This window comes from Mustela lutreola, chromosome 9 (genome assembly GCF_030435805.1).
Source record: "Mustela lutreola isolate mMusLut2 chromosome 9, mMusLut2.pri, whole genome shotgun sequence".
Taxonomy (NCBI): domain Eukaryota; kingdom Metazoa; phylum Chordata; class Mammalia; order Carnivora; family Mustelidae; genus Mustela; species Mustela lutreola.
This window is the reverse complement of record NC_081298.1, coordinates 38,731,129-38,745,408: the sequence shown is the minus strand read 5'-3', so window position 1 is coordinate 38,745,408 and position 14,280 is coordinate 38,731,129. Positions and strand designations below refer to the sequence as shown.

At 36.4% G+C, this 14,280-nt stretch overlaps 1 protein-coding gene across 4 annotated transcripts in view; it reads left to right on the top strand.

Annotated features, from left to right (window-relative positions):
• The window catches only part of TASP1 (taspase 1), a 272,025-nt gene that overhangs the window by 2,653 nt on the left and 255,092 nt on the right, over nt 1-14,280 (top strand). For all 4 annotated transcript variants that reach the window (XR_009344681.1, XR_009344682.1, XM_059134054.1 and 1 more), the window contains exons 2-4: nt 6,286-6,504; nt 9,961-10,028; nt 12,556-12,624. Coding sequence is in view for 2 of the 4 variants with exons in the window: in XM_059134054.1 (XP_058990037.1) it covers nt 6,360-6,504; nt 9,961-10,028; nt 12,556-12,624 (282 nt within the window). In the remaining 2 variants the exon portion in view is untranslated. The remainder of the gene's footprint in view (nt 1-6,285; nt 6,505-9,960; nt 10,029-12,555; nt 12,625-14,280) is intronic.

The following is a 14,280-nucleotide window of genomic DNA, read 5'->3' as shown; positions in this document are numbered from 1 at the left end:
TTTTTCCAGCACCATTTTTTGAAAAGACTATCCTTTCCCTATTTAAATTTTTTTAAAGGGGGCAGAGGGAAAGGGAGAGAGAGGATCTTAAACAGGCTCCATACCCAGCACAGATCCCAACGTGCATTTCCATCTTATGACTCTGAGATCTTAACCTGAGCCAAAATCAAGAGTCGGATGCTTAACTGATGGAGCCACCCTGGCGCCCCATCCTTTCCTTATTTAATGGTCTTGGCACCCTTGTTGAAAACCAAATGACCATAAATAATATAGGTTATCATTTTTTTAACCATTTCTCTATGTTGGACATTTGGGTCACTTCCAGATTTTTGTTTTTTTAAATTATCCTGTGTTAAACATAGCATAACGGGCATAAAGCCTTTTCTGTTTTTGAAGTTATTTTGGTAGAAAGTGTTCTCAGAAGTGAAATTACTGGGTCAAAGATGAAATGAGTGTGTTTTGGAGCTCATTGAATGAGGCATTAAACCTTCAATGTCAAGATCTTAAGAGCAGCAGAATGCTTCTTTATTAATCAGTTGCTATAGCTTAAGGGCTGGATTTCTATAAAAGCCTTTTGCTGTAAGATGGTTGGATTCCCTGACTTATTCTTCTACTGCTTCTAAAAGACTAAGTAAATCTAGAGGGAAAAATTCAACACTGGGGCAAACAGGACATGTCATAGTTTTTTAAATGGTATAAAGAACAAAAAAGTGTCATCACATGCAGTAGGAAAATAAAAGTCTTTGAGAGAACTGGGGTCAAGATTTAGACCTTAAAATCAGTGCCTTGAAAGTCCCTGGAGCAAAACTGATGTTTTATTCTGAGTTTCTCTTCTGACCTTGATAATCAGGTTAATTTGGGTTCATCTTAGTTTCAGAGATGGCTAATTTAAATATTTTTTAGCAGATAGTACCTGGTTAAAAACAAAACAAAACAAAACAAAACAAAACAGGGGCACCTGGGTGGCTCAGTAGGTTAAAGCCTCTGCCTTCAGCTCAGGTCATGATCCCAGGGTCCTGAGATCGAGCCCCGCATCGGGCTCTCTGCTCCGCAGGGAATCTGCTTTCTCCGCTCTCTCTCTCTGCCTGCCTCTCTGCCTACTTGTGATCTCTCGCTCTCTGTCAAATAAATAAAATCTAAAAAACAAAACAAAACAAAAACCCCAAACAAAACAAAAACATCAAATGCAAAAGGCTATTAGGAGAAAATCAAGTTTCCTTTTCATTTTGCCCTTCAGTCTCCCAGTTCTCCTTGGAGGTATCCATGGTAGTATTGTTACTTATGTTTTAATAGACTAGTTTATACATAGAGTATCTCTGGAAAGGTAGTATATACAAAGTTATACATTTTAAGGCTTTTGATACTTCCTGATAAATTCCTTTTCAAAATGGTTACTTACCTCAGTTTATGGTGGCAGTACAGTGCTAGTTAGGAAGATTCCATTTTTATTTCTATTAATCTGAATATTCTTTCCTTAATATCGGATATCCAGTATATTTCCTCTTGTGTATATTGTCTGCTTATGTCTTTTGGCATGCCATTCATTTTGATTGGAGTTGTCCTTTATGAGATTTATTTTGGCAGCCTTTTGTAGTTGGTTGTTTTACGATAGTCTGGATTTGGGGAGAGAAGTTAAAGTGCTTTTGTAACATTTATGCTAAGAGGTATGTGAACTGAACAAAGGTGGAGGCAGGAGGGGAAAGGAGGTTAAATGCTTGAGGGAGAAATTTAGAAGATTTGGAAAGTGGGTGCAGTCCAGGATGACGTCAAGGTAAGTTAGAAAAGGATTAGTGCTATTAAAAATAAGGCGTGATGTGGAAATAACTAGATTTCTGTGGAAAAATGAGACTGTTTTGGGTAGGTTAAGAGTGAAGAGGATCCAGGTTGAACTAAGCTATCCAGGAGACTTGTGGCTAGAGCTCAAGAAGCAGAAGATAAAGAGTTACAAATATCTGATTTACTGAGAGGATTCTTTTGAAAGGTTGGCAGTGGATGAAATTGCTGAAGGAGACATTTGAGAATAGACCTGTGGACAGGGAGTCATGTAAGAGGACAAGCTTGGGAAGGGTCAGGGGAATCATGAACAGCTAGGATGGTAGATTGGCATGCTTGCCAAGAAAAGCAGGGGATGTAAAGAAAAAAGTTGCAGGCATCAGAGTAAGAAAAGGTCATTAGGTTTGGTAACTTGGAAAAGATACATTTATGGGAAAAGATATAGTTTATGGGAATCAGGAAACTTGTTTTTCCCAAACAACTTTATTTAATTATTTATTTATTGGTCTTTTAATTTATTTTTAAATTATTTTTATTAACATATAATATATTATTTGCTCCAGAGGTACAGGTCTGTGAATCATCAAGCTTATACATTTCACAGTACTCACCAATAATAGCACATACCTTCCCCAATGTCCATCACCCAGCCACCCTATCACTACCCCCCACCCCCCCAGCAACCCTCAATTTGTTTTGTGAGATTAAGAGTCTCTTATGGTTTGTCTCCCTCTGGATCCCATCTTGTTTCATTTTTTTCTTCCCTATCTGTCCCCGCCCCGACCTGTCCCGCCTCTCAATCCAAACAGCTTTATTAAGATAGAATTCATTTATTATATAATTTATGCACTTTTAAAGCATACAACTCAGTGGTATTTAGTATATTCAGAATTGTGCAACCATCACCGCAATCAATTTTAGAATATTTTTATTGCCACCAAAAGAAAGCCTGCCCACATTAGCAGCCACTCTCCAATTCCCCTTTAGCTTCCCAGGCCAAGGCAACAATTAATCTACATCTGTCTCTTTAGATTTGCGTACTCCGAACATTTCACATAATTGGAAACATGTAGTATGTCTGACTTCTTTCACTGTTTTCAGGGTTCATTCATGCCATAGTATGTATCAGTACTTAGTTATTTTTTTATGGCTGGTTAATGTTCCATTGTATGAATGTACCACATTTTGTTTAACCATTATCAGTTCATGGACATTTGAGTTCTTAACACTTTTTGACTATTAGGAATAATTCTGCCATAAATATCCATGTATAATTTTTTTGTGGACGTATTTTCTGTTCTCTTTGGTATATACCTGTGAGTGAAATTACTGGGTCATATGCTAACTTTTTGTTAACTTTTTGTTGCGACTATTGCAGAGGATGGACAAGTTGTCAGTGTTTTAGAAACAATAAAATGAATTTTAATATCGTCACTAGTGGGAAATTGCAAAATGTCCATTTTCAAGCATATTCAGAAATAAAGGCATTATAAAAAATGAGCTGTACAGTTGTTTTCTGTTGTGTAAAAACTGTAACATGCTTATACATTTCCTTTCACTGGAAATTTTGTGTGTTGAATGTTACTTCAAAGCTTAGCTGAAATGTTAGGCATTTTTCTTGCAGATCAGTATGTTGATGTAAATATGCTTCATCAATTTCAAATAATGATTTGTAATAATGAAATGAATACAAATGTGATAAAAAATAATCCCAGGAATATTTGATGTTGATCTACAATAATGATTTATTTTTTACTCCTTAGTCTGAACTCTAGAGATCAAATACTATAATTTTTTTAAAAAAATTGAATTACCTGTAATTTGCATGGCCTCAGAAGTTCAAGATCCAGAAAAACAAAAGCAAAAACAGAAAAACAAAACAAAGCAAAAACAGAAAAACAAAACAAAACAAAAACTTTTGGGGCCAGTATTGTTGGTTGGCCATGTTTTTGTCCATTCCCATCCTAGGTGGGATGCATGTTGAGAACCCTCAGCATATGGTATTTGCCCTCTTAGTGAAGTTTTCAGATGAGGTCTCATAGGCTTACTCTATTTTGGAACTTGGGATTTAGCTAGTTACTTCATGTTTCCATAAATAAATAAATGAATAAAAAAGTGTTTTTTTTTTGGGAAAGTTGTATGTTCAGATTTTTCAATATTGAAAGGTATAAACTCTGAACAATAAAATTTCCATTCCACCTTTGTCCATCCATCATTCAAATCTTCTTTGGGTGACCACTATTATACTATATTTTGGGGCATATTTTTCCAGATTTGTGCTTTGCATGTATACTTAGCTGTATTATTTTTTTCTCCCCTCCCTCAAAATATGGCATTGCATATATTTCTGTAGTGTGCCTTTTTTACTTACCAAAACTATCTGTAAGATTAGTCAATCTGTATTGTATATCAAGAATATTGTCATTTTTTTTCCCAGTGGCTGCTTTTATTTTAACTACTTACATCAAGACATATTGTTGGTTCATATCTTTCAGAATGCATTTGTAATTTTGATTGATTTTGCCAGAATGCTCTTGTTGAGTTTTGTCATCTTATGATGCCATTAGCAGTTGTGTGAGAATTCTTGTTTCTCAGTAACCTCAAAACCTGATACCATTTTGATGTTGGTCATCCCAAGTTAAAAATGGATGTAGTTTTATTTTGTATCTCTCTTTTGAGTGAGATTTAGCATCTTTTGATCTGTTTACACTGTTCTACAATTTTTCTGTTAACTGGGATTTGCCCATTTGCCCTTTGTTGCCTTGTTTTAGTCATTTGTTGGAATTCTTTATTTACTAGGCCAGTCAGACCATTAATGGGTTTAGAGTTAAATGAAAGCTAATGTTAGAGTAGAAGTTGCTTCCTTTCTAATTGAAATGCCATATTGCAGTGCTTCTCAGACCATCTCTGGTGTAAAAGACCAGCTTTAAAAAATTTTTCAGTCCATTGTTGACTATTTTTTACAAAATGTAAAAGAACAAAAACTAAAACCAAAAAAAAGCCAAGCCCCAAACAAAACTGAAATATAGAACCATGAATGAAAGATAAAAAAATAATGGAATATTATGCAGCCATCAAAATTTGAACTCTTACCATTTGCAATGATGATGATGGAATTAGAGGGTATTATGCTAAGCAAAATAAGTGAGTCAAAGAAAATTATTATATGATCTCCCTGATATGTGGAATTTAAGAAGCAAGGCAGAGGATCATAAGGGAAAAGAGGAAAAAATGAAACGAGAAATCGAGAGAGGGAGACAAACCATAAGAGACTCTTAATCTTAGGAAACAAACTGAGTGTTGCTGGAGCGGTGTGGGGGTGTGGGATGGGATAAAGGGATGATGGACACTGGGAAGGGTTTGTATTGTAATGAGCACTGGGTATTGTGTAAGACTGATGAGTCACAGACCTGTACCCCTGAAACAAATAATATATGTTAATTAATTGAATTTAAATAGAAAAGAATAAAAATAAAAGCTCAATTTTATTATATTTAATGGATAATATTGCTTCAAAAATATAAACAAGAAGGTAAAAATATAAAAAGTGTACACATTGTTGAAAATGTGCATATAAACCAATTATTATATGAATAAAATAAGTCTCTTACAGACTGGTAGCAAACCCTGATCTGCAGACCACACTTTGAGTAACACAATTTTTTGGGATTAGGCAACTAAGTCACTTTTTATGCTACTATTTATGTTTTATATTGGCAAAGAAAGACTTACACCCCTCCCTACTTCTCAGTTTAGAATAGGGTATAGAGTTTATCTAACAGTGTGAAATTAGGTGTCTTTTTTTTTTTTTTTAAAATATTTTATTTATTTATTTGATAGAGATCACAAGTAGGCAGAGAGGCAGGCAGAGAGAGAGGGAAGAAGCAGGCTCCCTGCCGAGCAGAGAGCCTGATGCGGGGCTCGATCCCAGGACCCTGAGATCATGACCTGAACTGAAGACAGGCTTTAACCCACTGAGCCACCCAGGCGCCCCGAAACTAGGTGTCTTATTGTGGTAATCATTTCACAGTATGTGTGTGTGTCAAATTGTTTTGTACACCTTAAAATTATACAGTTTTATATGTTATGTCATAGTAAAGCTGGGGAAGAAAAAGTTAGCTGTAATATAGACTTTATATCGAGCCTTGGTGGTGTTAATCAGCATCACTAGTGACTCTAGAATGTCCCAGAGATTATTAACATTTGGATCGAAGGAAGTAGAAAGTGATATTTAAGTTATTTTGAGGTTTTCTTCAGTTTAAATAAAATGAAAGATAAAATTCCTCTGGACTGCATATGAAGTCTTTTTACAACAGTTCTTTTGTTTATATGATTTTAAGTAAGTATTGTTTGTGGGCAGATTTAAATCCTAACCTTTTTCATATTCTTTGTATTACTCAGTTAAGTAACTTTAAAATTAGGTTTTTGGAATGTTATCTTTATACAAATTTGTATAATTTATGTGTATGTTAGTGAAAGAAATGTATACCATCTTTGCCTGTTTTTCTTTAGGGTAATTCCTCTCCTGCAATTACTTTTGGATGGAAGTATGTACTTTTCCCAATAGAAGATGGTAATCTCAGAGAATGACCATGGAGAAGGGGATGAGTTCTGGAGAAGTGGTGCCTTCCAGATCATCTCAGATTTCGACTGTTAAAATAACAGTCAAAGAGTTGGAAACAAAGCAGTCCCATAAGGAGAAGCGAGGGGGCTTTGTGTTGGTACATGCAGGTAAGCTCTAAGTGGGCGAGTTGGAAGATGAAAATAAAGTTGATTTTTTCGCCCCTTACCTTGAAGTATACTGAACTGAATTTCACATATGTAGGAGGCAAACTGCCAGAGAGGAGTTGGAACCAAAGGGATTGACTGCAATATAGGTCTCTCCTGCTTCCTGCTTGAAAGCTCTTATAATTATAGCTCTTCCTATGTTTTCTTCACTTCTCTACCCCATTATTTACTTTTACCCCATATAATAGATATAATTAGGTAGTATTAAAATCAGGCAAAGTAATTTCTTAAACTCTGGTTTGTGTTTTAAAAATGATGCTGCTGAAAAATTTTATTGACTGCATATTTGACTATGGCTATTTACTTAAAAAAGATTTTATTTATTCATTTAAGAGAGAGAGAGCACTTGTGTGGGGGAAGAGCAGAAGAGGAGGTGAGGGGGGGGAGACAGTATCTCAAGCAGACTCCATGCTGAGCAGGAGCCCAGTGCAGGGCTCTATCCCATGATCCCCAAGTCATGACCACATCTGAAATCAAGAGTTGGATACTTAATTGACAGAGCCACCCAGGCACCCCAACTATAGCCATTTTAGAGTATAATAGTAACGTAGTCATAGAGCTAATTTGCCTTTTTCATGTTATAAGTGAGGAAGAGAGATTAAGTAGCTTCAGCCACATGGCTAGGTTGTGCTAGGGCCAGGTTGAGACCTGTAAGTGGGCCTTAAAGTCCCAGTGTAGCACTTTTGACAATACAGAGGACCTGGAGGACAGATGCAGTGAACTTCAACCCCTGGGTCCCCAATCATTTGAAGACTTGGGTTTCAGGGGCACCTTGGTGGCTCAGTGGTTAAGCCTCTGCCTTTGGCTCAGGTCATGATCTCAGGCTCCTGGGATCGAGCCCCGCATCAGGCTCTCTGCTCAACAGGGAGCCTGCTTCTCCTTCTCTCTCTGCCTGCCTCTCTGCCTACTTGTGATCTCTCTCTCTGTCAAATAAATAAACAATAATCTTTAAAAAAAAAGGGGGGGGTGGTTTGGGTTTCAGAGTAGTGCATCTCTGCTCAGGTCTGCCCAGCAGACTTTTTTTTTTCCCCTTAAGTCTTTTTTTTTTTTTGCTTGCATTTACTTACAATTCATGACTTCTGTGAAGAGAGAGGGAATGGCTAGATCTCCTTTTAACTTTTCTCAGATAGTCAGGCAGGGTGGAATCAAGATTAACTTTGATATGGGGTAAGGAGTAGAATTGTGTCTTCTTGTCAAACTGGTGTCATGCCTGGTCATTAAGCTTTGGCTGTATATGGACTAGATGACTTTGGAAGTCTTACTGTACCTATTCCAGGAGAATCAGAAAACCCAGGTTCAATTTGCTTTTCTTTCAAAAGATTTTACAAAGAAATGAAGTACATTTTAGAAATAACCCAGTTAGAAGTAGACTTGGAAGCAGAACCCTGCCTTCTACTACACCATGTTGGTGCATCTTTAATGGTACCCAGTGAGTTATTTCATTCAGAATGAGTATGTGACAAATGTACAAGAAAGGTTTGACATTTGTAACATGCAGCAACATAGAACTTTTGGTTAGTTGGAAAGCATTGCTTTCTATGACTATCATGGTGGTATCCCTCTTCTTTCAGACACTCACTAAGTGGGAATGGCTCCTAGATGAAGTTGGTGCTGGGGGCCAGCAGTAATAGGCGGAAATCTGGGTTATGGCAGGAAAATACCTGGATTAAGATCACCCTCTCCTAAGTTAACAGAAGGGCAGATAGACTGATTATGCAGAAATATGTCTTACACATTTAAGGTACAAAATTTCAGTTCCTCATCCACTGTAGAGATTTTAATGTATTTTTCTTAAACTAGGGGAGACTTGCCCAAATGTCAATCATTTGATTTTAAGATTTCTTGACTTTTCCTAGATCTATCTACTACTTATACTGTTTACCTCATATTTAAAAGCTGAAAACTTAACTTAAAACTTGAAAGATGAAACTTGTCTTTACTTAAATGAAATGTCAGTGTCACTTGCATGAGGAGAAAATAACTTTAAAATAGTGCAAGCAAAACAGTGTGATTAAATTTTAGCTGAATCCTGTCATATGTCAGTGGCTTAGATCCTGAGGCTATCTTCCCTTTGTTAGATAGAGAAACTACAAAGTGCTAACCAGATATGAAAGATGTACTGTAGCCGTGCTGAGACTTTTCCCTTATTCAAAACGAAGCATTTGTATGTTAAATCCTATTAAAACTGTCAACCATCCTCTAAAATTACCTACTTAGTAGTAGTGTTCCATGATTTGGGATATATTGCTGAAAGATTGGGGCCCCCAGATCTAAGATGACAGACATGTTAGAAGACCATGAAGAGAGGCCTGTTAAATATTGGTGCAGGCTCTCTGAGGTTTCAGAGTTCTCCTGAGAAATAGGATTAGAATAAGGGGTTCCTGTTGGTTTGGCATTTTTTCTGTCCTCCTGGGTCCCTGACTGATATATTCACGAGCCATTTCTTTCTTTGGTCTGAGGAAAGGTGGGGTAAGTTTATGTCTGAATCTGTAGACCCACTTGAGGAACCTTGAGGCTTAGAAACACAGTTCTTAACCTTCCTTCTGTTGGACCCCTGTGGGACCTTGGTGTTTAGGTGAGGGGGGACATTCAGAGCTCTGTTAAAGAACTTTGTTTAGAAGCCTAACCATCAAGAAAATTTAAGGGCCCTTTAAGGGCTCTTGGTTTCTTTCTTATTTAGATTATTCTCAAATCTCTAAGTAAGCAAGTATTAAAACTCTTAGGGAAACAAATTTCAGAGCGAGTCTCTTGAGGCAGTTGTTGGGTGTTTAAGAGATGGGGACTACTGGGATTTCTAATAGGCTGATTGAAATATGCTCTCACCGAGGTTTCAGAGACATGGTGGGCTATATTCCCACAGTGAGAGGACATAAAAAGTGTGCATGGGAATGGTGGTATTTGGTAGTTGTGGAGAGGTGGGATGTAATACTCCTCAACCTCAAATGTTATTTAGACATTACCTAGTTTTTTGAAGTTACTCTTAAGAATTCAGAATTCTGAACAGTACTTTGCCAAATGGCAGGCACTTTCTAAAGGTCAATAGAAAGGAACTTGAAGGAACTCTGTCCCTGACACCTCCTAGGTTATCAACCCCAGACCAAAAAATCTCCTGGCTTTGGAGAAAGGTTTTTGAAAGATGGTCTTGGTGGAGGCTGTTTGGGAATACGAGCTATTTCTAGTATCTCTGGCAGGAAAATAACCTTTGAAAAAGGAGGTAAGACATGGCATAAAAAAGGCTTATGTGCAGAAGGAATCTATTAGAGTTTGAAAACTCCGTACATGTAGGACAATAGCTTTATTTCACCAGGAGAGCATCAGTTTGTATGAACTGTTTATATAAGTAAAATCTCTAATATTTTGATGATAACTAACAACTGGTTGTTTTTTTCCCTACTGCAGGTGCAGGTTATCATTCTGAATCCAAAGCCAAGGAATATAAACATGTATGCAAACGAGCTTGTCAGAAGGTATGAACAGAGTGTGTCTGATGGAAACATTTTAGTTTTGGCCAGCAAGCAGCCTTTTTTTTTTTTTTTTTCTTTTAAAAGATTTTATTTATTTATTTGGCAGAGAGAGAGAGACCACAAGTAGGCAGAGAGGCAGGCAGAGAGAGGGAGAAGTAGACTCCCTGTTGAGCAGAGAATCCAATGTGGGGTTCCATCTCAGGACCCTGAGATCATGACCTGAACCGAAGGCAGAGGCATAACCCACTGAGCCACCCAGGCGCCCCTACCAACAAACAGCTTTACCTTGAAATTCAAAATGTTAAGGTTTGACTTCTAAGATGGTCTTTAGTTTTGACCATGAGCTTATTTTGCTCATATTTGTGGGGTGTCTTTTTTGTTTTGTTTTGTGTTTTTTATTCTCCAAATGATACTTAGACCTCTCCCTTCATTTCCCTGCTTAAAGTCTGTATTTCTGGAATTGTGGGCATGTAATTATATATCTTTTAATCTTTGCAAAGGCATTGAGCTCCATTGAAGGAGTAGGGAAAACAGTTCAAAGACAGCTGATGTGTCTTTCTGTGAAGAGAAGAAAATAAATAATAAAGAATTAAAATGGATGCTTTTCTTAGGGAGATTATCCTGTGCTTTTTCCTTCTGTTTTTCATTATGTAGTTTGTATCGTAGCAAATTCATTGTCATTCCTGAGTTTAGCTTTGCTCTTGGTCTCAGTTGTGCTTTTTTTCTCTTTGGCTTTGAGGTTTTGCTAAATTGTTGACTTAAATCTGGAGGCAGGAATGGATTCAGAAGAAATATTGTTTGTTTTTATTTTGATCTTGACTATATACTCTTATTGGCAAAGCTTCCATTACTTTTTATGCAAATATAACTTTAGTGGCTAGTATATCAAGTAAATACGGGTCTCTTCCAGCTCATCATTTATAATTAAATACTATTTGAAAGAAAGATTATGCTTTATTAGAGATCCAAGCTTTTTCTTACGAGTGAAATCACATAAATAAATAAGAATATTTTGTTATGGGGATTTTATTGTTTTTTTGAAATTTACAATAAAGCTAAAAGTTCTCTAAACTATTTCATATTTTTTAATCTTAATTTTCAAAGTTTAAGATGTTTACATCATCTGAAAAAAGTAAGTTTTATATAACTATAGTCTTAGAATCCTAATACATTTGGAATGAATACTCAGCCTCCTCAATTTACACAGTGAATGAACTTCTTAAAAGTTTAATGAGAAATATAACTCTTAGCTTTTGAGCATTTTCTCTGTTGACTAAATTGGAGCTTTAGTCGTTCATTTAGAGATCAGTTTTCCTTCTTTCTCTTTCCTTTATACTCTAGAAGTAAGGTGATTTTGTGGGCCTTTACTCTCTATAGTTTATATTACAAAAGAACATGATTTTTTTAATCTCAATATATTATACAGTAATCTTCCCTTATCCAAGGAGGATATGTTTCAAGATCCCCAGTGAATGCCTGAAACTGCATATGTACTGAACCCTATATGTACTTTTCCTATATATACATACCTTTGATAAAGTCTACTTTATAAATTAGGCACAGTAAGAGATTAAAAACAGTAATAATAAAATAGAACAGTTACACTGTGTGTGTATAAAGGTTGTGTGAATGTGGTCTCTTTCTCTGTGAAAATATCTAACTATACAGTACTCACCTCTTCTAGGGATGATGTGAGATGATAAAATGCCTCCATGATGGGATGAAGTGAGTGAATGACTTAGGCATTGGGGCATAGTGCTAGGCTACTCTTAACCTGATATTATGTCAGAAAGAGGATCATTTCCTTCTGGACCACAGTTGACTGGGTGTAAATGAAATGGGATAAGTGGGAACCACTTGTAGGACCAAAAACATTTTGTCACATGTATGTGTCCATCTAAAGATTCTGAAGTATTTCTGTGACTGAGAGTCATTGTTTTTTATAGTTAGGGGTGTGGAGTGTAGTAGCAGTAGGAGATGTTATTAGCTTAGTCTGATATTCAATTATGTATATAAAATATGAATTATGAGAATATTTATTTTTTCTTTTTCCAAATAGTTATTTAAATTCCAGTTAACATACAGTGCAGTATTAGTTTCAGGTGTAGAATTTAGTGATTCATCACTTACATACAGCCGCTGGTGCTTACCACAACAAGCATCCTCCTTTGAATTATCAGGATATTTAAACCAAACTAAATTGACATAATGTCTGTGGCTGTTTTTGAATTGCCATGTGATAAATGAGGCCCATTCATTTACTAAATCGCCTGCACTTTGCGTTTAGTGGCTAAACTTTTATTCATTGTCTTAATTTGAGTGATAAGTGAACTGTATCATGAAGTATCTTGAAAAAAGCCCGTGCTTGTTGTAAATCTAAATAGGTTATGTCTTGAAGTATGGAATGGAACTAGTGACCAATTTTTATTAACTCTAAATGTCTGCTACATTTCTTTAAGGTTTTGGATAGTTTCTGGTGTTTGGGGAGTTGTGGTTTTACAATGAATAATCTCCCCCCTTGGTTTCATAGGCAATTGAAAAGCTACAGGCTGGTGCTCTTGCGACAGATGCAGTGACTGCGGCTCTGGTGGAACTTGAGGTATTTCTCTTCTGTGTTTTATTTAAAATATTTGTCAGTTTATGTTCATTATGCTTCAGTGACATGAAAATGTTGAGTTAGTTAACCATCAATTATATGACTAGTGTTTCCCAACTGTATTAATAAAGTTATGAAGAAACCTGTGACAGAGGGTTAGGTTTTGTTTTCACTGGGGACATCTCCCCATCCTTCTTTTTTGTGAGCTTCATGAATACCAAAGTGATTGGTGTTTAGATACTTAAATTTTCTTGTTATGTTCAGTAGGAAGATTCTTGAAGTTAATTCCCCTTCCCCAAAAGTATTACACGTTTTCTTGTCCAGGAAACAAAAAAATTACAGCTGTTTATAAGTGTCTAAAATAGAAGGGGAAGTTTCCTCATAAACCTAACAGATTTGTATCCTGAAGCCATGCTGTATGAAATGTGTCTTGTCCAGTGTGATTAACTTGGTTTCTGGTTAACTGAAGACATGGAGAAATTTGGTGGGGAGGCTTTCAAGGTCACTGTACTTGTATACTGTATAGGGAGGGACTGGAACTTTGAAGGATAAATTTGTCCTGGAGATATTGAGGCATTTAGAAGACTGCCTTTGTTGCTCAGACTTAAAGAAGATAGATTGTGTCAGTCTATATAGAGGATTATAGTGAACAAATAGTTTTCTAGTTGAGAAGACTGCTTGGGAAATCAAGATATGAAAATAAAACAGTGATGAGTTTGAGATAAGAGGTAGATGGAGTGGGTCTTTCCAAGTTGACTGGATTGTGGCCCTTTTGTTTAGGTTCTCATATCAGAGCACCTACCCAGTCATGCCAGGCCTTTCTTTTCTTTGTGGAAATTGCCCAGGAGTTTATGAGACATCCTGGCCATGTTTTCTGTATATTCCCCTGCTTAGTTGTGGAGCTACACTTTTGATCATGCTTTGTAGATTTTAATCTCTCCTGTTAATGCCTTCAGATGGGTCCAACTATAGCTGAGGAAGGTGAACATCTAAGATGGGTACAAGTTCTTTTGTAGTTTGGTTCCTGAGACGTCTGACTTGGGATATGTAGTCCCTTCCTGTTTGTGACTGATGCATATTATACCAGCTCTACCAGCCCTTAGCCTGGGGCACCTCACAGATTCTCCTTGAGTCAGTTTTTCCATCTATTATATGGGGGTAATTCCTATTTCATAGAGTTCTAAAGATTGAGTTTAACATATGACAAGCCCTGAGAAGTTAGTAATTATTACTAATATGAAGTGCTTTGGAAATGATATATATGAGGTAAATATTTATGGTGACTATCAATGAAATGTTTTTACAATGTCAAGAAAAGGTCAACTATATATTGTGGATGAAAGGAGAAAAGTGCTCTAAGAAAGAAGATTGATATACTTACCACGGGATCTTACCTTTACTCAAAACACAGAGAAAGCTTCATCTAACTTAATTCAATTGTTAATTGCAAATCACTCTCCTTTGCGTGTAAGAGGATGTCCTGAGATTATCATTATCAGTGGTGCATAGATGGAGTCAGTGTGGATCCATGGAAAGAAAAAGAAGGTTAATGAGTAGCTGGGAGATAATACTGTAATGGCAACTGTGACTACAAAATTGACTAAATTAAGTTTTACTTTTCTTTTCATCTTAGAATAACTTTAATTTTCTCAAGTCATA